Genomic DNA, 25,677 nt, shown 5'->3' on the forward strand with positions numbered 1-25,677 from the left:
TTTTACGCTTCTAGACGTTTTTAGTTTTAGAATGATGTCTACAAAATGTTACACAAACCTTATTTGACATCTCATTATATGTGATCACTGACTAGATGCAGCAATATATAAATCTCAATCAGAGACAGTACCTGTCTTCAAGGAGCTCACAATCTTATAATCATGTTCTGTTGGATGACAACATCTGCTAGTGAAATAGGACTGCTCAGCTCAGCTTCATAAGACACTAACTACCGAAAGAAGAAATAACAGGAAAGATCTATATGCTGAAAGCATAGAGTGAAAGCATTCAGGTACTGGGAAAGCAAAACGACTTAGGAGAGAAAACAAGGGTAAAATGAAAATCTGGAATTCCTAGCCTGCACACTAATTTATGATGTACCTATGTATATACATACATTCAGCATGCTACAGAATTAGCCACAAACTTGGTGCAAAAACATCAAACAACTCTATTGAAGGGCCTTTTCTTTAGGAAATAAGTATAATAATGGAGAAAAAAATCTTAAACTTTGTTTCAAAAGGCTTTACTTCATTCAAAATTTCAAGAAAGTATATTTTTCTACAGAAGAATAAATAATAATTTGTTGCTGTTTCAAATAAAAAGTACAAATCATTTATTTTTACCTATTGGAATACAATACTAACAAAATTCTACATGAATAGAAATGAAAAACTTAACTGAGTTAACGGAAATAACATAAAGGAAGTACAAATCATCTGAGAATTGATTTATGGTCCTCCATTAATCCAAGAAACCCACCTTCAAAAGTTTTAAAGGGAATTCGACTGTAACCAAAAGAATCTTAGGTGAAATACCTTGCAGGTCTTCTATTTGTTTTTGTAACTTTACATGCTGCTGAATTAGATCCTTGATTCCCTCAGGGTCATTTTTACAGAGTTTTTGAGCTTTTATGTTTGCTTGCAGGGCCCAGTCATATTCCCCCAGCATAGAAAGAGCAGCACAATAACGATAATGACCCTGTTCCAAAAAGATAAATTCAATTTTTTCTCAAAAATATGCTTAAGTTCAAGAAAATAGATAAGGAAAAAATACTTTGCTTGAAAAATGATTAGTTACTTAAAATGTTACATTAGGATCCTATCAATAAAAAATAAATAAAAATGTTAATACCTCTCAGGAAATAAAGTCACCTAAATGAGTTAAATGAAAAGCTACAAATAGTATTCATAATAATTTTTAACAGCTGACTAGAGATCAGTGTTTCTGCTTAAGAGATTTTTGTACCCCCACAAAGAAAATAATTCAACCTTTATTGTACATAAGAAAGAAATACATTATTTTTATGCCAAATTAAGTATAAAAATGATGCATTATAAATAACTTAATTTTTTTCAAAATACTTTTAGGCAGTAATAGTCTCTAAGTCATTACACTCCCTACACTTCTGAAGTCAAAAGAGTTTTAGAGCTGGGAGGAACAATCAGCCTGTGCAGTAGTTTTCCAACCCTGCTGAAGAGCACGGGCACAGATAAGGGGTGCATCTATTAATTCCATCTTTCTTAATCAGCTTTTAATTATTTTACCTCTAAGTATAGAGTTCTTGGCTTTAAGAAAAGATCCAAAAACCACTGATTTACCCTTAATTCCAATGATCAGGTTGTTTGTTTTATTGCTACAGAACCACAGTCCTGGCTGGTCCCATTTATGCATTTTGGGAAATCTTCTATATCAAGCATGAACATTTTAATCTAGAAAGCTAATATTACCAAACCTGGGGCTAACTCAGCCAACCCCTCTTGTAGCTACTCCCAAACCAAACTCCCATTTTAGGCACAGTATCACCATTTAACAAGTGATTTACAAGTGAGAGAGGCTAGAAACTGGCCTAATGCCACATTTATTTAGAGACAAACCAAAGAACTTGTATCTTAGGACTCCAGGTCCAGAGCTCTTTCCTCTTTACTACACATTTTACAAAGAACATTCTGATTTACGAGAAAATATGAAATCAGAAATGTGATCCTTTTAAGAAAGATGCGACTTTCACTAAAAGAAGCCAGAAACAACCAAAGGACCTCTGTTTATGCAGGTTCAGAGCATATATAATCCTACTGTGGTGCACTAACCCAACCTGTTCCAGGGCATTTCTTAGCCAGGCTCTTTAGGCTCAGATCAAAGATCCCAATTCAGGGGGCTTCCCTGGTGGCGCAGTGGTTGAGAGTCAGCCTGCTGATGCAGGGGACGCGGGTTCGTGCCCCGGTCCAGGAAGATCCCACATGCCGCAGAGCGGCTGGGCCTGTGAGCCATGGCTGCTGAGCCTGCGCGTCCGGAGCCTGCGCTCCGCAACAGGAGAGGCCACAACAGTGAGAGGCCCCCGTCGCAAAAAAAAAAAAAAGATCCCAATTCAGATTGCATTTGGTTAAACTCTGCTTTTCCTCCAAAGGCATAAGATAAAGGGTTCTCACAGATACGCTACAAGACCAAAATTCTATCCACTAAGCATATATCAACTTCAAAGTTTAAATAACCGCATTAAAAAAAAATCACAGCATAGGAAATTATGAGAGATTATAAACCTTACCTGCTAAATGTGTAGAAAACGCTTCATTTCTTTCTCTTTTCCACTCACCTTTCTCATCTTTTACTGGGTCCTTTTCCCTAAACTCTGTAAAACCCAGCGTAACTTCTATCAGTTGAGAAAGGAGTTTATTCAGATCTCTCTGCTGAAGGTGTCTGAATGAAGCTTAAATTAAAGGTATCTCAGAAAGTTTCTTGAACCCAATTACACAGAAAGCTTTGCTCTTCTCTGACATTATCTCATTCTCTATCACATATACAGTTCATCTGACCAGCATCCCCTCCTCTGTGTGCCATTATGTCCCTACTCCACACAGTAATGCCCCTACTAGTGCCCCCGGCTCAACAATGGCTGGCAGGGTAGAAGCATAGCTGGGACCCAGGAGACTGGTCAATCCAAATGCACCACTTCCCAGGTCACAGGAATTGATCCACAGGTGGGCACATGGCTCAACCAGGATCAGTCTGAGGCACTCCACAGTCATACAACATAAACACTAACAGAGGCTCTCTCTCCACTAGAATAAACAGTTACTAGGATATCAGTTATTAGGATATCACTTTTACAAAATGAAGCCAAGAGAGCATAGCTATGCTCTAATCACCACTTGTGGTCAAGACGGAGTAACAGGGATTGGATATTCCTTCTTGCTTAAAACAAATGAGGACAAAATACATGAAACGAAGGTTTGCAAGACACTGGATATCAGGCAACGAACGAGAGTGATCCCTGAGAGATGAGAAACACAGAAAGCCCTATGATTGCTCCAGCTTACTTAAGGAGAGATTCTAAGCCATAGCACAGGGAGAAGGAACCCAGGGAGAGACCACAGTCTCAGTGAAGACAGAGCCAGGAGTCCAGGAAAGCCAAGGCAGCTCAAGTTCACAGGGCAGAGGACCAGAGAGGAGAGAGCTGGACAGAGAACTCCAGAGATCTTCAGAGGGTCTCCCTTGAGTCTTCAGCTGAGTATCAATCAGTACATGCATGCGGGGCAATTACCCAAGCCAGGCAAAGAACCACTTGAAAGACTAAAAGGGAACAGTAGTCAGCACTGACACAGGGCAAGGAATAATTCCTGTTCCCACTGACCAATGCGGAAAACATCGTAATTCATGGAGTATTAAGTAGAGTACTCAAAAGAGTTTTGCCTCAGTTGTGCAGAAAAAATTAGCCCTAGACCAAATACCACTATGATATCACCCAACAAAGCTTAAAACAACACTCCAAAGAATCTGTTTCCAAGTAACTTTAATGCATCCCCAAACAAAACTCCAAAGTATTTACAGAAATACAAAAATATTAGTACCAAACAAGGTAAAATTCACAATCTCTGGCATCCAATCAAAAACTACTAGGTACGCAGAGACGGAAAATGTGATCTATAATGAAGAGAAAAAAAATCAATCAATTGAAAACAATCCAGAAATGACACAGATGATAGAATTAGTAGAGAAGGACATTAAAACAGTTATAAATATATTTCATATGTTCGAGAAGCTAAGGGAAAAACTGAACATGTTAAGAAAGCACATGAAATATATAAGAAATACTCAAACTGAAATTCTAGAGGTGACTGCTATAGCATTTAGATGAAAAATAAATTAGATGGAAATAAAGGCAGATTAGACATAGCAGAAGAAAAAGACCAGTCAACGTGAGGACAGAGCAACAGAATCTAGGTGAAATGAAACAGAGCAAAAAGAGAAAAAAGATTAAAAACGATGGTAACAAGGAAGCACCACTGAGAAACAGAAAGAAAAATGTGTACGGATCTGACCATGCCTGAAGCTGACCCCCTAGACTTTTCAATTGCATGAACCAATAAATTCCCTCTTCTACTTATGAGTTAGGTTTTGTCACTCCCAAACAAAAGAATTCTAATATAGTCCTCAATATTAAAAATTTATTGAGGACATTTGTGAGGCTACTGGTTTGTATCCTGTATAACATCAAAAGATAATGCACTTGGAAATGTCAACAAATATCTGTTGATTATACTGTAAAAATTCTCACTCGTTGGGATACAATGACTCACCCTCTCTTAAGCCTAAAAGTACGTGTAGGACTTATATAATATTGTAAATCAGTATACCTCAATAAAAAAAATAGTGAAAATAAAAAATAAATCATTTAAAAAATTAAAGTGTGTCTATGACAGCTGACATTGTACCAGTCTTCTCTACCTGGAAAGAAGGAAGAAAAAATGGTCCACCCTCACACAGAAATCTACAGAGTACCTTCCTATACAGGCGTATACCCTAGAGGAATGACTCAACAGACTCAGATTCATAAAAGAACTCATAAAAGAATGGGGACTTCCCTGGTGGTCCAGTGGTTAAGACTCTGCACTCCCAATGCAGGGGGCCCAGGTTAGATCCCTGGTCAGGGAACTAGATCCCGCATGCCACAACTAAAGATCCCATGTGCCAAAACTAAGACCCAACGCAGGCAAATTAATTAATTAATTTATTTATTTATTTTAAAATGTCTATTTAAAAATTAAAAAATAAATAAAAGTAAAGAATGCATCTTGGGGCTTCCCTGGTGGCGCAGTGGTTGAGAGTCCGCCTGCCGATGCAGGGGACACGGGTTCGTGCCCCAGTCCGGGAGGATCCCACATGCTGCGGAGCGGCTGGGCCCGTGAGCCATGGCCGCTGAGCCTGCGCGTCCGGAGCCTGTGCTCCACAGCGGGAGAGTCCACAACAGTGAGAGGCCCGCGTACCACAAAAAAAAAAAAAAAAAAAAAAAAGAAGAATGCATCCTGCACAGTCTACTTTTGTTTTTGAAGTTTAAAATATCCTTCAATGAGCATTCCTTTCTGGTAAAATAAAATGATAAATGACCTCAATATATAGTTACCAAATTTTCTGAATACTTACTAAGAGTTGTGTTTTTCATCTACACAAATACTTTTGCAACCGTCAAAAAAATCCCAATTTAAAAAAATGAGTGAACCCGCATAAATATAGTCAACTGATCTTTGACAAAGGACAAAGGCCATACAATGGAGCAAAGACAGTCTTTTCAACAAATGATACTGGAACTAGACATCTACATGCAAAAAAACGAATCCAGGGACTTACTTGGTGGTCCAGTGGTAAGGAATCCGCCTTCCAATGCAGCGGACAAGGGTTTGATCCCTGGTTGAGGAACTAAGACCCCACATGCCACGGGGCAACTAAGCCTGCATGCCGCAACTACTGAGCTTGTGTGCCTCAACTAGAGAGAGAAAACCCACACGCCACAACTAGAGAGAAGCCCACACGCCGCAACGAAGAGCCCGCATGCCACAACGAAGACCCAAAGCAGCCAAAAATAAAAATTAATTAATTAACTAATTTAAAAAATGAATCCAGACCTAAAGCCCTCGACAAAAATTAACTCAGAAGAGATCACAGACCTAAAACTCCTAGAGGATAGCATAGAGGAAAACCTAGATGTGATCTTGGGTATGGTGATGACTTTTTTTTTTTTTTCCCCCCGGTACACGGGCCTCTCACTGTTGTGCCCTCTCCCGCTGCAGAGCACAGGCTCCGGACGCGCAGGCTCAGCGGCCATGGCTCAAGGGCCCAGCCGCTCCGCGGCATGTGGGATCCTCCTGGACCAGGGCACGAACCTGCGTCTCCTGCATCAGCAGGAGGACTCACAACCACTGCGCCACCAGGGAAGCCCAGTGATGACTTTTTAAATACACCACAGGCATGATCCATGAAAGAAATCATTGATAAGCGGGACTTAATTAAAATTAAAACTTATGCTCTGTGAAAGAAATGTCAAGAAAATGAGAAAGCAAGCCCCAGTCCAGGAGAAAATATTTGCAAAATATACACCTAATAAAGGACTGTTATCCAAAATATACAAAGAACTCTTAAAACTCAACACTAAGAAAACAACCAATTAAAAAATAAACCAAAGACCTTAACAGACACCTCATCAAAGAAGATACACAGGGGCCTCCCTGGTGGCACAGTGGTTGAGAGTCCGCCTGCCGATGCAGGGGATACGGGTTCGTGCCCCGGTCTGGGAGGATCCCATATGCCGCGGAGCGGCTGGGCCCGTGAGCCATGGCCGCTGGGCCTGCGCGACCGGAGCCTGTGCTCCGCAACGGGAGAGGCCACAACAGTGAGAGGCCCACATACCGCAAAAAGAAAAAAAAAAAAAAAAAAAGAAGATACACAGAACTTCCCTGGTGGTGCAGTGGATAAGAATCTACCTGCCAATGCAGGGGACACGGGTTTGATCCCTGGTCCAGGAAGATCCCACATGCCTCGCGTGCCAAAACCACTGAGCCTGCGCGCCAGGCTCTGCAACAAGAGAAGCCACCGTAAGGAGAAGCCCATGCACCACAACGAAGTGCAGCCCCCACTTGCCACAACTAGAGAAAGCCCGCACGCAGCAACGAAGACCCAATGCGGCCAAAAAATTTTTTTTTTAATTTAAAACGAAAGAAAAAAAAGATACAGTGGCAAATAGGCATATGAAAAGATGCTTCACATCATATGTCATCTGGGAAATGCAAATTAAAACAATAAGATATCACTACACATCTATTAGAACAGCCAAGGGCTTCCCTGGTGGTGCAGTGGTTAAGAATCCGCCTGCCAATGCAGGGGACACGGGTTCGAGCCCTGGTCCGGGAAGATCCCATATGCCGCGGAGCAACTAAGCCCGTGCGCCACAACTACTGAGCCTGTGCTCTAGAGCCTGTGAGCCACAACTACTGAGCCCGCGTGCCACAACTACTGAAGCCCATGCGCCTAGGGCCCGTGCTCTGCAACAAGAGAAGTCACCGCAATGAGAAGCCCACGCACTGCAACAAAGAGTAGCCCCCGCTCGCCATCAACTAGAGAAAAGCCCTCACATAGCAATGAAGACCCAACGCAGCCAAAAATAAATTAAAAAAAAAAAAAAAAAAAAAAGAACAGCTAAAATTCAGGACACTGACAATGCCAAATGTTGGCAGGATGTGGAGCAACAGGAACTCTCACTCATTGCTGGTGGAAGTGCAAATGGTATAGCCACTTTGGAAGGTTTGGTGGTTTCCTAAAAAACTAAACATATTATATGATCCAGCAACTGCACTCCTTGGTATTTACCCAAAGGAGTTGAAAATGTATGTCCACACAAAAACCTGCACATAGCTGTTTATAGCAGTTTTATTCATAATTGCCAAACCTTGGAAACAACCAAGATGTCCTTCAGTAGGTGAATGTATAACTAAACTGTAGTATATCCAGACAATGTAATATTTTTCAGGGCTAAAAAGAAATAGCTATCAAGCCATGAAAAGACATGCAGGAACCTTAACTGCATATTACTAAGTGAAAGAAGCCAATCTGAGAAGGCTATATACATTGTATGATTCCAACTATAGGACATTCTGGAAAGGGTAAAACTATGGAGACAGTAAAAAGATCAACGGTTGCCAGGAGTTTGGGGGGAGGGAGGGATCAGAGGATGTCAGGGCAGTGAAAATACTCTGTATGAACCATAATGGTGGAATACATGTCATTATACATTTATCCAAACCTATAAAAACCTATAAACCTATAAAACATGTTCAGTATTATGAACTCTATCATCCATTCATTCCGTAAATTAACTTATACAGCACCTGCCAAATGATCAGCAGAGATTATGTTTCAAGTACAACAGCAACTCACAATGAAAATGGCAACGAGCTCACCACCTTCAAAGAGAAGCATATCCAGTGCTGGATTCTCAATTCAATTTTGTCTTTTACTTGCAACAACACGTTGTAAAAGTCACTTTACCCTTCTGGGACTCAACTTCTCCTTCATCTATAACTGAGGCATTTAAAAGTGACTCTAATATTTGGAGGCAGAAGTCCACCTGGAGAATTTTATAATCCCCAGACTCTAATACACTCCTAGGCCATCTGAATCACAATTTGGGGGCTCTGAAATTCTGATTCTATTCACTCTGGCTTATAAACAAATATGTAAACACTTTTTAAAATCTATAAATATTGGTAACCCAGTTAACTCATTTCAACCCATTCATTCAACTCATTTATTAAATCAACAAATACTGACTATGAGTGCTTGCTATGTGCCAGGCAGCTCGTCAGGCAGTCCAGATTCAGAAGTGAACCAACCAACCAAAAAAATCTGTCCTCAGGGAGCTCACAATGTACCGGAGCACACACAAAAAACAACACAACTTAAATAACATATATCGTATGTCCAATAATGATAAATGCTAAGAGGAAAAAAAAGTAAAGCAAAGAAAAACAGCAAATGTCTAGGAAGGGGCAGTTTTGCATTTTAGTAATGTGCTCAGGGAAGGTTTCACTGAGATGAGAACTTCCAGTGAACAATGAAAGGAAATAGGAGAGCTAGCTCAGGCTCTGGGGAAAGGCACTCTAATTCCAGGCAGAGGGAAGAGCAAGTACAAACTGGGGGTGGACCTGGCATGTGTAAGGACAGTGAGGAGGCCGACGGGCCAACAGAGTGGACAAGGGAGAGAGCAGCAGGAGTGAGGTGGGAGAAATAACGGGTGTTAAAGACAGGGGGCTGGTCAAAGAGATCCTAGTAATAACTTTGATCAAGCGAAAGAACCATACTCATCCACTGCTTTATTAATGTATACTTAGGTTATTTGCAGTTCTGTGCCAGTAAAACAATACCACAGTGACCAATCTTGTACATCTCACCAGGTGCACATATGCAAGAATGTCTGTGGGGTACACACCCTTGGAATCAATTACGGCATACGCACATCGTAGTACTCTCCAAGTTGGCTGTGACAAATTCACACCCCACTGGTTTACTGAGACTTCCTGTTAGTAAACACACTACTGACACTCAGGACCATTGATCTCTAACTTTTGCTCATCTGAAGGACTCAACATCACACTGTTTTTCACTTGTGGGTGTACATGTGGGTCTCCTTGGAGGCTGTCTATTAGGGTCCATTAGGTTTCTATCTCTTTAGTTTTAATTACTAGGAAACAGAATATACCTTCTTCTATCGCCCATTCAGGTTTCCTCATCTCTGAAATGCTTGTTTATTTCACTGGCCTGTTTTCTACTGGGTTTCTTATTTATTTTTGTTCTTTGCATATTCTGAATATAAATCCTATCAGTTTTATATGTTCTATATATGACAAACTATCTCCTCCCAAATTATTTCCTTCATGGTGTCCTGACATACAGAAATTTTTAAGTCTGAGATCGCCGAATTCATCAGAGTTTTTTCCTTCACTGACCTGTGCATGTATGTTATTTAAGAAATCCTTTCCCAGCTCAAGGCTACAAAGCTAGTCTCCTACAGCTCCTTCTGGGTTTTTAGGCTCATTTTCCACAGCCAGGTCCTGAATCCATCCAGAACTTGTGGATGCCGTCCCCTCAACCATTAAGGAGTACTCACGATCCCTAGGGGCCGCTTGTCCTCCTCAGACACATGTGGCCCTTACTGCTGGGCTGCATCTCCTCTCTGATCATGGAAATGAAGATGCCCCTGCCACATTCCTGAGCTCTGCATAATTTTATCCAGCATTTTTACATACCGATTTACATTCTGTAAACAGATTTTTCACGAAGTTGTACGGCACTATTTGTCCAATGTAAATAAGAAAGAAACCTACCTTTGTCCAATTGTTCTTCAGAATAATAGCTCTCTTTCCATCACCAAGTGCATTTCTAAGAAAAAAAAAAAGAAGAAATATTCAAACTAAAGGCATTATATATTGTATATCTATTTAGACTATAATTTTCCATATATAATCTAGTTTTTAATTTTTTTAATCCACGTAATATATGTCCATTATAGGAAATTTGGAAAATACAGAAAAGTAAAACAAAGGGAAAAAGTCACCCAGAGTCACAATCACAATTACCCAGAACAGCTACTTTTAATATTCCAGAGTACTTCCTGCACACAACTATTTACATCTTACCTATGCCTAACTTCTTGTTATTCTTTGTACAGTTTTCTTTGGTACTATTTTTGCAAGTCAGCAAGACTTCTGATCTCGGAAAATAAAACTTCCAGATCTTTCACACAACACATCGGCTAAGCTACAGTGGACAGAGCATGAAAGTTGGGATATGAGATGGGGATTAAGTCCAACTCCATCACTAATTCTCACTGGGGCTGTTAAGAAGTTATTAACCTCTCTGGGGCCACTTTCTCCTCTGTAAAATGAGGCTAATAACTGTGTTCTTCCTGTTTTCAGATACTACGCTAAAGCACAGTGCTTTGTAAACTGTCAGGTACTAAGGTCTAACACCCAGTCTCAGTTTCCTGGCTTCCTTACATTCGATGACCTCCTCCTCTACCCCAGCTCAGCCGCCCACCACCGCCCTCCCAGGGAACTTTCTCGCCACTCAAAACTGTTCAAAGCCCCAAATCACTAATTCAGGCATCCCACGCTTTCCCCCATAACCTACCTCCTTCTGTCTTACTTGTTCAACTATTCCTACTATCTCCTCAGGGTGCCCGACTCACTGACTTACCCACTTTCTCTCTTTTTAACTTCCTTATTTATCTAGCTTAAGATTCGTTGGTTCATCATTGCATATTCCCATGCATACAACTTCTTTATACTTCTTTGTCCCTATGGTTACATCTTGCTCTATGGCAAAACCCAACACTGGATCAACCCTGCTTCCTGCTTTCTCAATGACTACATCCAGGGAGCCAAGTACTGCTGGAGAAAATTACACAGCAGAGCACACGGGTAGCACTACTGCTCAGGACCCCAACAACCCAAAGGGGCCTTCAACATTGTTAACCAATTATTTCAGACCAAATCATCCTCTAACTTTGTAAAATGATCCTTTCAAATCTTACGTCCCTTCCTCACACTTCCAACTCCCCCTTCTCTCAGCAGATGGGCTCTGCTTCTATTTCAACGAGTCAAAACTGGAGACATCAAAGAGAACTCTCTCTCAATTTCCTACAACCAAACTTAAAGACAAACCCACACCTGGCCCTGCCTTTTCTCTTTCACAATAAAAGTGTCTTCTTCTGGGCTTCCCTGGTGGCGCAGTGGTTGAGAGTCCGCCTGCCGATGCAGGGGACACAGGTTCGTGCCCCGGTCCGGGAAGATGCCACATGCCACGGAGCGGCTGGGCCCGTGAGCCATGGCTGCTGAGCCTGCGCGTCCGGAACCTGTGCTCCGCAACGGGAGAGGCCATAACAGTGAGAGGCCCACATACCGCAAAGAAAAAAAAAAAGTGTCTTCTTCTTCCTTATATGGCCAATTTCTCCACTTGTGCCATATAACTATCCACCCTTACAATATCAATTATCCCTTCTCTCACCTGTAAAATTACCCATTCCTTCTCAAGAATCTACCCCATCAATTTTTTTATTCTGGTGAAATGTACGTAACATACAATTTACCGTTTGAACCATTTCAAATGTAAAGTTCAGTGGCCTTAAGTACATTCACATTGTTGTGCAACTTCCTATCAACTTTTAATATGCTCAGATCTCTCTCATCTTTAAAAAGCAAATAAAAAAATAAATCTTAAACCCTAAGCAAACACTGTTGGTCATCGACCCAGCAGCTATCCCCTCCTCTACCTGATTACTAGACTTCCATCGTGAGGCTCTATCTCCCTAGTACAAGATTTAGAGATGATTCCTTATTAGTTTAAATCAATCATGGCAATCCTACTCTCCTTTCCATTGACAGGTTTAGGGGTAGTCATGTGACCCAGACCTGAAGGGACTTATCACTCTTAAAAAGAGATGACAGGGCTTCCCTGGTAGCTCAGTGGATGAGAGTCCGCCTGCCGATGCAGGGGACACGATGCAGGGGACACGGGTTCGTGCCCCGGTCCGGGAAGATCCCACATGCCGCGGAGTGGCTGGGCCCGTGAGCCATGGCGGCTGAGGCTGCCCATCCGGAGCCTGTGCTCCGCAACGGGAGAGGCCACAGCAGTGAGAGGTCCGTGTACCGAACAAAAAAAAAAGAGATTACAAAAAAATAAATAAAAAGATTACAAAGAAGAACAAAACTAGGTAACTGACCCTACCAGATAGCAATACCTACTAAAAGGCCAAATATTCATTTTAATAAAAAATAAAAAGCTATCTAAAGATAGATGGTCTAACAAACAGAATAGGGTATGGAAATCAGAAACAGGTCCTTACACAGAGTCACCTGACCTATATGACAGAGATGACAGTGCAGTGCATGGAAAAAACATACTCTTAGAAAATGGGGCCGGGCCGGCTGAAGGGGGTCTCTTCGGCACCCCTACGACGAGTGCAGAGCCTGCTACGGAGAGACGCTCACTGGTTATACGTTCAAAGAATGAGTGAATGGATGAATGAAGAAATGCGTCCTCCACAGCTGCATGCCAGAGGCAGAGGCACAAAGAGGGTGGGGGGCTGCGAGCAAGTGGAGAAGCTAAAAAGGCTTCCCCCTCCCCCCTCCTCCCCCTCCCCCTCCTCCGTCCATCCACCCACTTCTTGTGCATCTACTACACGCCCGGCACTGTGTTAATGGACACAGTGTGGACAAATTGGACACGGCCCTGCCCTCTTGGGGCTGACATTCTAATGGGGAGACAAGACAATATGGGAACAAATAACTAAGTGATTTCTAAGCCAGGTGAAGACCACAGAGGTGGAGAGAGTGAATTTTCAGGAAGATGGGTCAGGGCAGGCTTCTAGAAGGAGGTGATATTTGTGCTGAAACTCAAATAAAGGGAGGGTGGGAGCCCTGTGATGCCAGGGAAGAGCGTCCCAGGTAGAGGGGACAGACAGTGCACAGGGTCTGGGGCCGAAAGGGGGGCAAGCAAGCAGAGGGGAGGGGGTGACAGCGGAGGCCACAGAGGTCAAGAGAGGAGGGGGCAGGGATGGGAAGGGTTCCTGGGTTGGGGGCCTGAGGACCTGAGAGGGCTGGAGGCGAGGGCAGAGGCCTGTCGGTCTCCAAGGGCAATGCTGACGGATTCGGGGCAGGAAAGAGAAATAAGGCTGTCTCATCAGAGCTGGCTTTGGAAGCCTCAGGGCCAGAGGCAGTACTCGGGTAGAGGACCAGACCCAGGGGACGGGGCTCCAGAAAAGCTGCCCAAGAAGCAACGGACGGGCAGGTTTGAGGAGGTGGGTTCACTGTGGTGGGAGCTCAGAGTAGGGGATTCTGGAAAGCAGAATTAGCTGCAGGTAACACCAGGATTGCAGAGAGGTGAGAAGCGGACTGATCCCCACTCACAGGCTCTCTGAGGAGCCTGGTGTGGGAGTCGGGGCGTGGGGAGGGCCCTATCCTGGCCTGGTCCCTCAGAGGCAGGGCTGCAGTGGGAGCCCCGCTCGCTTGCCCTGGGATAGCAGCCCCACCAAGGCTGGCCCTGGTGTGGGGGGCAGTCTTGGGCCCAAGAAAAAAGAAAAAAAGAAAAAGAAGGAAAAAAAACGGGGCTGGGTCAGCTGGACATTCATATGAACCTTGAACCCTATCTCATACAAAATACAAAAACCAACTCGAAATGAATAACAGATTTAAATACCAAAGTTAAAAAATCAAGCTTTTAGAAGAACAAAGAACACTTTGTAGAGTAGGCAAAGATTATAATCAGAACACAGAAAGTGCTTACCACAAAGGAAAAAATTGATAAATTGTACTATATTAAAATTACTACTTCCGCTTGCAAAAAGAAAACATAAAGAGCAAAAAGGCAAGCCACAGAGTGTGAGAAGGTATTTGTAATACATATATTTGCCCCATGACTCATATCCAGAATTTTTTTTTAAAAAACCTCCTACTAATGAATAAGACATTCAACTCAAAAGAAAAAAAAATAGCAAAAGACTGAAGATTCAAACAGGCACTTCACAAAAGAGAATATCTGAGCGGTCAATAAGCATGTGAAAAATGTTCAACTTAAATCTCCTAAATCAACTTAAGGAAATGCAAATTAAAATCACAGCACTGTATCACTACACACCCAGCAGAATGTCTAAATGAAATGACACAAAATAAGAAGTGTTAGTGAGGATGTGGAACTAAAACTCTCATATGCTGCTGGCAGGAGTGTAAAACGATACAACCACGGGTGTGCTTATGTTCAGTGTGCTACAGCTGAACATAAGCACACCCTCCTGTCCCAGCAGGGCCACTCCTTCATTATATACTTAACAGAAATGAAGACGTGTTCACAATGACACTATCTAAGTCAAGTACTAGAAACTACCCAAATGCCCATCAACAAGAGAATGGATAAAATGTGGTATATTCATGCAATAGATGAACACTTTACAGCTACATGCAACAATATGGATCTCAAACACAATGCTGAAAACCAGACATAAAAGAGCACATACCACATGATTCTGTTCATATTGCACAAAAGCAGGCAAAACTAACCTATGTCCTGTCAGAAGTCAGGACAGGAGTTACCCTGGGGGGAGGAAGTGGGTAGTGACGGGAGGAATAAGGGTGACTTCTGGGTTACTGGGGTGGTGATCTGGGTGCTAGTTATGGTTGTTTGGTTTCTGAAAATTCAACCTATACACTTACGAACTGTACACTTCTCAGTGTATGTGCTAAGGTTTTAGTTTTGAAGATTACAACAGTCATCCTTCTGCTGGAGGCTGTAATGTCCAGTGTGGTATCTGAATTACAGTGGCCATCCTGCCATCCTGAGGAGGCAGCTTGAGGTCCAAGTCATACAGTGGGGCTGGAAAAAAAAAAAACCTAGGTCTTTGATGACATAAACGCACAACCTTAGAATCACCTTCTTCTGGAACTCGTGAATAAGGTAAGTTTTCTTCACCATTTAAACCAGCTGAATAAGAGACTTCTGCTATTTGCAGCCGAAGAACATCTTAATGCAATGGCAAACCTCTTCTGTTCCTCACTGCCTCTCTCCCAGAGTACCTTTAACGGCTGCCTATGCTAGCTGGCTCCATTTCCTCACCCTCATTTCTCAATCCACTCCAGCCCAGCGTCTGTTCCAAGCTTCCCACTGATGGCTCTCCCTATGGTAGCTAAAAGAGATCCATAGAACTAAATCCAAATTCCAAATGGCTTCTCGGCAACAGGCAGTGCTGGCTACTCTTTCACTTGCTTCCATGATCCCACACTTACTTTCCTCCTACCTCTCCAGCCACCTCGTAGAAGTCTCCCGTGCAGGTTCATCCTTCTCTAATTGGCCACTGTTTGTGTCCCTCAAAGTCCGGTCCTACTTCCTCTTCTAATCTCGACCCTGCCCTCTCTAGACTAGTGGGTCTCAAACCTGGCTGCACATTAGTACTACCTGGGGGGCTTCTAAAAGCCCAATGCCCAATTAATTCAATCAGAACTTGGACTGCAGCCTACAAAACCCTCCTTGGTCTAGCCCCTGACCACCTCTCCCCCTCCTTCTCTGTATTCAGACACACTAGTAATTCCATGAACGCAACATGCCGTGCTCGCTTCGGCAGAACATAAACTAAACCTGGAATGCAACGTGCTCCTTCCCACACTGCTGGTCCATTGTCTAGAACACAGGGACTATGTCTGTTTTTGCTCATTTCTAACATACCAGTGTTTAATTTTATTATAATAAACAATACTATAATACCTATAATATATAATATTATATTGCTATTATAATTATAATCACGTTTTAAGTATATTCATTAATATATAAATGTATATTAACATTTTCGTATTTACTAGCATTTGACCACATTCGTCTACGAAAGCAAAGTGGGTGGAGTAAATTACGTCGTGTTACTGCTCATCCAAGTCACTGTAGCCCAGGGTCCAAACACTCTGGAGGGCAGGCCTGACTTTAGCAGCAGCAACACCCTGCACAATACATCTATGAAAACAGGAAAACCCAAGAATGCAACTCAGTAATAAGTGTACTGAACTGAGGGTAAGAAACAGAGCTCTAGCACAGATGCCCCAATTTATTACATGTTACATGGGAAAGTGCATTTCTCCAGTCCCTACCCCTATCTAGTTCCTCACATACGATATGTTACATTTTGCCCTAAATTATGTTATGAAAAAACACTTACTTCCCCCTCCTCTAGCTTCCATGTGGATTTGCTAGATTAATCACTAGTGAGCTCTCTCCTCTCCCTAAACCTCACTAACTTTTCCCCGAGGGAATAGTAACTTATCTAATGGTGGGGGACAGGCATCAATCATATGGGGCTTAGCCTCTTCTTTTTCTTCCTTTGGGACCTTATCTTAAACAGCAACGTAACACCAGATTCCCTTCTCCTCCAAGCTTAAAGTTCACAAGGGCCCCTGCTGCCTGGTTCTGTCTGTGACATGGGTGAACTAATAATAAGTCTCTTGGCTATCAGACTTAAGGCCCGGTTCTCCAACAACTGTATTAGTAATGGAGGCAAGACTGCATCATCAACTGTCTTCTGCTTCCATCTCTTAGGTAATTCTGGACTTGGGAGGGGAAGGAGATGCCATTAACTGGCTCTCTTAAAGCACAACATGTAAGTATGTAAGAACTTCGAATACCACAAAAGAATTATTTCTCCCCCTATTGTAAATCATCACTTTCAGGGCCTGACCAGACCACAAAGAAGTAACAATATGACTCCCCAAGGTTCTCCATCTTACAATGAAACAGCAAAAGCAGGATTCAGATGTAATATCAGTTACTGTCAAATATGCAGTGACTATTAACCATTGACTGAATAAACACATACATTTTAAATCAAAAGTTAGTGTCTGGAATTAAAATTACATATGCTCTTTCATCCAAGTAAAATAAATTTTTATCAGGAATTTACCCTACATATATATATACTTGCATCTGAGTGTAGAATGTAAGTAAAAGGATACTGCTGTATATAAGTTTTAAAACTGGAAATAAGCTATATGCTAATACAAACTAATTTACTGAGTAAAATACTATGCAGCCATGTGTAAAAACTAGGGTAGGTCTCTATATTCACTGATATGCAACAACTCCAAGATTTAAACATTAAAAGAAGCAAGACATACAACAGGGTGTATAATATGCTCTTACCCATGTTAAAAAAAAAAAGGACATATACATCACACTGAACCAAACAAAACCGCCTTATTCTGATTTATAAAAGCAACTTCATTTGGTTCAATGTAATAAGTGCTAGTATAGTCATGGAATATTAATATCATGGAAATACACAAGGATCTAAAAGGAATTAGGGCAGGGGTCTCAGCTGGGCAAGAGTTTTCAGCTTATCCTTTAGCACACAACTTTTTATGATGTGCATTTGTTACTGCTTTCTAAAAAGGGGATGTGCCCCAAAGAAGACTGCAAAAATAACTCTTTCCTTCAAAAGCAAATTCAGCAGCTTTTAAGCAAAATAAAGAGACGGCACAAGTAAGAGAAAAGAGTGAGGAATAATTCACCAACCAACACGTACACTAAAGCTCCCCACATACACTAAGATTTTTGAAATTCTCACAGAAACATACAACTGACTTGATGTACACCTCGGGCCTCAGAGAAATTCAGAAACATACACACACACACACATCATTTAAAGTCTATCCACCTGCTATTAATCACAAGTTGGGAGCTAACACAAGGGAATATCATATAACGGGTAGATAGTTAAATACCAAAAGGTCAAAGTAAATATCAAGTTTTAAAATTCCATCGTTTGGGGCTTCCCTGGTGGCGCAGTGGTTAAGAGTCTGCCTGCTGACTCAGGGGACACAGGTTCCAGCCCTGGTCCGGGAGGATCCCACATGCTGCATAGCAACTAAGCCTGTGCGCCATAGCTCCTGAGCCTGAGTGCCACAACTGCTGGGGCCTGCACGCCTGGAGGCCGTGCTCTGCGGCGGGAGAGGCCACCGCAATGGGAGGCCCGCGCGCCGCAACGAGGAGTAGCCCCCGCTCGTCGCAACTAGGGAGGGCCTGCGTGCGGCAATGAAGACCCAACACAGCCAAAAATAAATAAATAAATAAATAATAAAATTCCATCGTTTTCCAAAGTAAATTTTTAAAAAAAATCCAAGGGTTTCCCCTTTTCCAATTACATTTCCCATTACACAATTTATCCCATCCCACCAAAGAATTCAAATTTTCACGAGTCCCACAAGAATGAATTAAACAGTAAGCCTAATCATATACCTTGCAAAGTCATTGTAACTATAGATGCTATAGATGCCTGATTGGTTTTTCTAGATTCCCCTCTAATCTGAAAACTTCTAATTACTTCAATTAAAATGATCACTCTAAAATGCCCTCTAACTCTCAAATTATACTTAAAAAGTGAACTTACAGAAGATCAGAATAAAAAGGACATGTCACCCCAGCCAGGCATGCTGGGATACACTGCACGCATTCCTCAGCTTGCAGGATTCAGCAGGGAGAAGCAGTGGCAGGAGGGAGCGTATTTCCACCCGCCCTCCCTAAGCCCAACCCCACTCCATTTGCTTCCCCAGGGCAACATCTGCTGACCTGGAGGTGCACACCTCTGGAGAGCGGTAAGGGTTCTTTCTGACTGACTCTGGGCCCCCCCTATACCCACCCAAGGGTGGCCCGACTTACAAGTATAGGCCATTATAAGTGGAGCTATTCGGCATGAAAACCTCCAGCACTCTCTGACCACTTCTGAGTGAAGCATTTTCCCCACACATACTTCACCTCAGGCTCCCAACCACTGGTCTTAAAATACTTCTATTTCTCTCCTTTCAAGACGACTTTCCACTTATTTTATCCTTAATGTTTGGTGTTTTTTCTTTTTTTCATCTTATGTGCATTTTAAATTACACTGTGTTACTTTTTTATCAACTATACATAAAAGTACAGAGAATACCATTAACATAATCAACACCCATGTACCGGCTTAGCAAGACCTTAACATTTTGCCATATTTACTTCAGATCTTCTTGCAGAGGTCTGTTACAGCTGACACCCACTGTGAACCATCTTTCCCAACTGCAATCCTTTTCCCTCCCTCCCTCCCTCCCCAGAGATAGCCACTCCCCTGGTGTTTAACATGCCCATGCACTTTAAAAACATTGTTAATACATACTATGTATTAATTATGGATATGCATATCATTTTGCACATTTTAAAACATCATATAAATGGCATCATACCGTACAAATCATTCTGCAACTTGCTTTTTCACTCAACATTGCATTCATTTTAACTGCTGCACAGAATTCCATTGTATGAATATACCATAATTCATTTTATCCATTCCCCTACTGATGGACTTTTAGGTTGTTTCCATTTCTTTACTCTTAAAAACAACGCTCTAATGAAGGCTCGTACACATCTTCTTGGGTAGCCCAGAAGCGGGCGGCAGAGTACGCACATCTTCACCTTGCCAAATGGCTCTCCACAGTGATTGCACCAATTTACACTTTTCTCCAGCCGAGTATGAAAGTTTCCTTTGTTCCACATCCTCTCAAACACTTGGTGTTATGAGGTTTTTAAATTTTTGCCAATCTGATGGGTACGAAAGAGAGACTCACAGTTTTTAATCTGCACATCCTGTAAGGACAATCATGTTTATTGACTATTTAGACCATTATTTTAATTTTTTTCAACTTTCACATTGCCGTTTGATTCTATCATCACCTTATGGTGATTAATAGTAGAGATTCTGCATCCAGGCTGCCTGGGTTCAAATTCTGGCTCCATCACACCCACCTAGTGCCTGAGGACACTGCTTGACCTCCCCCAGGTCTCAGGTTCCTCGTCTATAACGACAGAGCAGCACCTACCTCACGGGGTTGTGAGGGTTTTATGAGTTAATACACGCAGAATGCTCAGAACAGTGCCAGGGAGGTCGGATGCTTTACCCTCAGCTGTTCCTGCAGCTGCTCAGCCAGATTCCCATAATGGACCTACCAACCCTCAGATGTGAGAGCTTCAAAACATCTCAATCTTGGTAACCCAGCTAAATGGCATGGGTCCTCCTGAGTCAACGGCATGTCTGAATCACTGAAAACATGTTCTTTTCTGAAGTCATATCAACCACTCAATTGGTCAGGAGTTATGTGTATTGCAGGTTCAGAAAACATTATCCCTACATTACTGAGCAAGTCATATAAACAATGAATGAGGTGGGAAACAACAGTAAAACCAATGTGTGGCATAATGCTTCTGACATTAAATAAGCATCCAGCACATATTGGTGATTGCCTAATAAGGAAATGCTGCTGACCTGCCTCTAAAGAAAACTTCATTGGTGTTGAATCACAAACCTAGACCGGCAGGAGGGAGGTAGAAGGATGGATGCACAACCCTGCTCTTGACCTTGACCTCACCAGGCTACCTGGCTTCTGTACTTCTACTTTGATGCACCTCCTTTACAGCAGAGTTTTAGCAGGATCCTGCTTGAGTGTCTAGCATTCAACACTCACGAAAGAGGGCAGAAACCCCTGGTTTGCCTCTCAGCTCCCGGCGATCCCCTATGCAGAGGGGATGACCTTCCACCCAATCAAGGTTTCAGATAGGTGCCTCGATTTTCACAAGAGGCTAGCCAAGTTGCCCAACCTATTCATCTTGAAAGCATACAGATTGACCTTCAAACAGCACAGGATATCTGCAATTCTGGACCTAGCCAGAGGCAATAAGCTAAAGACATTTGCAGCTCATTTCTTGTCAGAACCAGTTGAGGACAGTGGTATTGACGGAAGACTGTGTCAAGCCCATCCATTCCTCTAGACTAGATAGCCTCGGTTTATCCACGGCTTAAGCCATCTAAAAGCTGCATAACGTTAATACAGCGGTATTCTCCGAGGTGGTGATTTTATTTTCTTCTTTTTAAACTCTTGTATTTTCCAAATTTTCTACCATGAGAAAGTGTTCTGTTTATAATAAAAGAAAAACATACAGGTTATTTTTAAAAGCTTCATACTTGGAATATACTATAGTCCCCACTCCCACCTCCCAACGTAAGTGCTTTCCCTGAGCAACAACTGATATCATATTCTCTGCTTTCATCATGAGAAAACTTAATGAAAAAAATTATTTATGAAACCCAACACTGCACTCTCAGGGAGTGTTTTCCTTTGAACAGGAATGTTGCTGAGGTTCTCCTCTACTCTACCACTCAGTTCGTATTACTTGTAAGCCATATAAGAAACTTCTTCCAGAACTAAACACCAGGAAAAGTTTCACCTGAGCAACTGGTGTCCTCCTTCTTCATGGTCAGTGAGAATTATGTAACTTGTCGGGTGTTCTCTTTTTATTTTGGGTAACAGAAAGGTCAGATGCAAATATGAATTATAACCAATCACTAAGCAGGACCTTATGCCTATGCAGCTTTATTCTAAGGATCCCAGGCTCTAACTTGGTTTTTTGGTTTGTTTTGTTTGTTTTTAATATTTTTCTACTGAGTGGGTGTTATTCTTGAAGCAACCCGAAACCCTTCTTACAATAAGGTAGGACACAGTGAAATATAACTGTCATCTACACTGCTCAACATTAATGCTTAATATTTAAGTCCTAAAAACTTTAAACTGAGACAATAAAATCATGGTGCAGTGTCAACAATCTGTCTCAACTAATACATAAAAGCTTAGTGGACCATGAGGAACTAAGAATTAATTATGATTTCACTCCCAGAGTTAAACCATTAAATTTCTTTTCCTTCACTTATGAAGGATATTTACTTAATTTTTTCATACCAAGATAGAGGAAACAAATACAGCAAAAATTCTTCCAGAACTATACAGAATAGTTAATAGAGCAAAAGAAGGTCATATATTATAGGTGTTATGAACACAGACTTTGACATCACCAGAGAAGGTCTGTGTTCAAATCTTGGCATCACTGCATCATAGCTTGAAAAACAATGGGGCAGGGTAGAACCCAATTCACAATTACTAATGACTAATGGTATGAGTTTGCCCAAATGTAAAATGCGGAGAATAATTATCTATTAAACGTCTTGTGAGAATTAAATAACCTATATGAAGTGCTTAAAATAATGCATAGCATGTTATCCACTCAATCAGAAGAGCTGTTGCTGTTATTGTTGTCTTTATACATAAAGCCTAAAGAGCTCTCTTCTAAGCATTTAACTATTTCTGCCGAAGAACTACTGAAGACTTTTCTTGCGTAACTGCAAAACAGAAATACTTCTCAAAGATAGGTATGTAGCCTAACAATTCAGTGATTAGGCACGCTAACCAACTTACCTAAACTGTCCAGTGCGAAGAAAACAAAGAGCTCGGTTACCATAAAGAAGGTGATTTTCAGGTCTTTAAAAGAAAGAATGTTTCGTCAGTAAAGAACATTACGTACAAAACAAACGTAACACAGAAATCATAAGGCGTGAAATAATTTTCAAAAACTTGACATCCGTGTGGCAGAGCAGAAAGAATATAGTTCTTGTTCCTTCACTGCCTGAGTAACTTGTTCAAACCAACTTAAACTTCCCTGTATTCAAAATGAAGATTAGAAAGTTCTACTTTTTCTGCCTAGCTCATAGGGCTGCTGCAAGGATCAAATGAGACATATTAAAAAACTAGCAAACTACAAGTATGCTGTAACTGTAGAGAACAGAATACTTATGTCAGTCAGAACTGTACCACCTTCACAAAGAACTCAAATAAAGGAAGCCTGTAAATTACAACAGTAACTTAAACAGCTTCGTTTCGAGTTTTGTCCTTTTTGCTTTTCTCTTACTGTTTCTCTACCTCTTCCTAGAAGAACAGAGCAGCAGGCTTTCAGAGGTGGTGTGCTACCTGGATTCACTCATTCCCTGTGGAGACGGGTAAGACAGGAAAGAGAGTAGCTGTCTACAGCGCACCCTCCTAAGGCTGCTACAGTATTAGGTGGGCCAGCTAAGATGTCAGTAGGAGCCAGGTGAGGCACCCTTGCAGGAATGCTACAAAATTCTAGCAGCTGAGCAAACAGAAGACGAGGGAGAGAGCACACATGCATTCTCTCAACAATTCCAGCTGTTACCCTTTAAAAATTCCCTCATAGAAAGCACAAATCCCTGAATGGGTGACATCTTAAGTACTAGTAACTAACCCTTTGTTATCAGTTAATAATTTGGAAGGAATTAGTTGAAGGGAAAACAAGACCGAGAAAGAACAGATGACACTGTACTGGAAAGCCTGGGACCAAAGTGGGGCAGGGTACAAGCAAATTCACAATTTCGTCTGACTCGCTTGAGTTATACAACTTGATTAGTAAGTTCATCTACTCAGGTCATCTCATGCTTCTAATATCTACGGGTGAGAAGATATATTCTGCATAGCGAATTGATGATATTCTCCAATTCCTCATCTTGTGTGTCTTTCTAATGACTAGCATTCTAACTTGATCTGCCACATAAAAAGGGTCTCATTGTTCTATTTTGCTCTTACCTACATTCAATGGCTCTGGTGTAATAGATAATAGCTATATCAAATCTTTCTTTGGAAAACTCTTCATTTCCTTTCATTTTCATTAGTTCTCCTTGCTGAGAAATCAAGGTAAAAGAAGACCCATCAATTAAATGCAGAGAATCAGGAACCCCAATATTTAGGAAAAATGGTTCTGGGTTTCTATCTCAGATATCAGAAATAACCTGGGGGATTACTTAGGCAGAAAATGAGAATTCAATACCCAACATTTTGGAATATACATTTAAAGAAACCTGTCTGTCTCTAATGACTCGACGCTAACTTTGATAAAGGGATATTAAAAAGTAAACAAAGCCATCACATTATGAATAACACTAACAATTTACCCCTTGTGTACCGTATTTGGCAGGCCCACTTTTAAACAGACCTTGCCATGCCTGCATATGCAGAAAAGAAATACGATCCAAGTAGAATTTTAATTTTAGGTTAGAAAATGTGATGTTATTCAACAAACCTGAGTGCTTAAAAAATAATATATAAATCAATAACATATAGGCATTGTTGATTAGACTAACTGCCCCCCCAAAAATGAGGTGACCTATAGCAAGGATGAAATAAAAACAAAAAAAAAACAACCAACAACAACAAAAAATGAAATCAAAGATGCTACAGATATAACTAAAACTTTTCACCTCAAACCTTCAAATTTTCAAAATAAACAAATTAACTATTATTTACTGGATTATATCAATGGCTTTAGCTAGAGAATTAAGTAGAATATTATTTTCCTAAGTCCCTTTTTAAAAATTTAGTTAAAATCATATTTCCTATCAGTGAATTGTATGGCATGTGAATTACATGTCAATAAAGCTGGTGGCAAAGAAAAATCATATTCCTTCAACTAATTAAAAGCCTTTTAATTTAAAAAAATCAAATTTCGATTTTCAATTAACTCTTAAAATCTATAATATTAGAAAATTCTGATCAAGATGGCTTCCTCTTCCAAAAAACTATTCCAATCAAAATTTATTAAAAATTTCCCTCAAACATGTTATCAAATTTTATAGTAGTTCCTTGTGGATTGACAGCGGTTTTACTGAACTTTCCTCTGAGTGTTAATAAAAGTTCTAACAAGCAAATCTTAAAATATACTTACAAGTAAATATTTATTCTCACCTCTAGACACTCCGCACAACTTTGAGTTTTAAATTCTTCAAGCAAATTGCAGTTTTCTGTTACAACTTTAGTTATGTGATACTTGTCTAAATTTTATTTTTAGGAGAGAGTGAGAGAACATTTGTTTAAAAAAAAACAAATTGGTATTGTTAATGTTCTAATTCTCAGGCTACGTAGGTTGAGTCTGTAAAGTTCAAGATATTATACTTTCTAAATAATGTTTCTTATAATCTTTTACATGTATGAACAATATATTTGTAATAAACAGCTGATAAAATGTTCCAGAAAACATCAGATTCATTGCGTGCTAAGAATCTAATCTGTTTTATTTCTAGCCTTGTTTATTACTACTCTAGTTCTAAGTGTAGTTAACAGTGCTCTGTCATAACACATTCCAAATAGGCCTCATAATCACTCAAGTCCATTCAACAAACATTATTGAGCTATGGTGTACCTGGCACGAAGTTTAACTAAAATTTCTGAAAACAAAAACCTGAGAAACTACTTTCTAAGATGTGTTGAATATTTTAAAAAATGAAGAATTTAAAATGTCTTAATTCAACATTTTGACTCTCATGAACGTTAAAATTTGACATTTTTTGAAACATTATTCTCATAAAAATTTAATAACCTAATTAAAATGCAGTAGGTAATAACCAAAATTTATGTTAAAAATTGATCAGACATGATTTTCTGTATTTTAAGCTGTTCTATAAA

General features: G+C 40.9%; 1 protein-coding gene and 1 non-coding gene across 10 annotated transcripts in view; one reads left to right on the forward strand and one right to left on the reverse strand.

The window, feature by feature from the left end:
* Positions 1-25,677, reverse strand: part of TTC3 (tetratricopeptide repeat domain 3) — a 141,563-nt gene that overhangs the window by 96,760 nt on the left and 19,126 nt on the right. For 5 of the 9 annotated variants that reach the window (XM_060098492.1, XM_060098493.1, XM_060098488.1 and 2 more), the window contains exons 8-12: positions 24,961-25,046; positions 23,806-23,900; positions 22,627-22,689; positions 10,153-10,207; positions 820-982 (exon numbers count right to left, since the gene is read on the reverse strand). In XM_060098492.1, coding sequence (XP_059954475.1) covers positions 820-982; positions 10,153-10,207; positions 22,627-22,689; positions 23,806-23,900; positions 24,961-25,046 — 462 coding nt within the window. Of the gene's footprint in view, positions 1-819; positions 983-10,152; positions 10,208-11,496; positions 11,520-19,569; positions 21,195-22,626; positions 22,690-23,805; positions 23,901-24,960; positions 25,047-25,677 lie in introns of those variants that run through there. The other 4 variants (XM_060098494.1, XM_060098496.1, XM_060098495.1 and 1 more) reach the window with 3 other exon arrangements.
* Positions 4,861-4,933, forward strand: TRNAG-CCC (transfer RNA glycine (anticodon CCC)). Its single transcript has one exon. It is a non-coding gene; the product is annotated as a tRNA-Gly (tRNA).

This window comes from Mesoplodon densirostris, chromosome 5 (assembly GCF_025265405.1).
Source record: "Mesoplodon densirostris isolate mMesDen1 chromosome 5, mMesDen1 primary haplotype, whole genome shotgun sequence".
NCBI classification, from domain to species: Eukaryota; Metazoa; Chordata; class Mammalia; order Artiodactyla; family Ziphiidae; genus Mesoplodon; species Mesoplodon densirostris.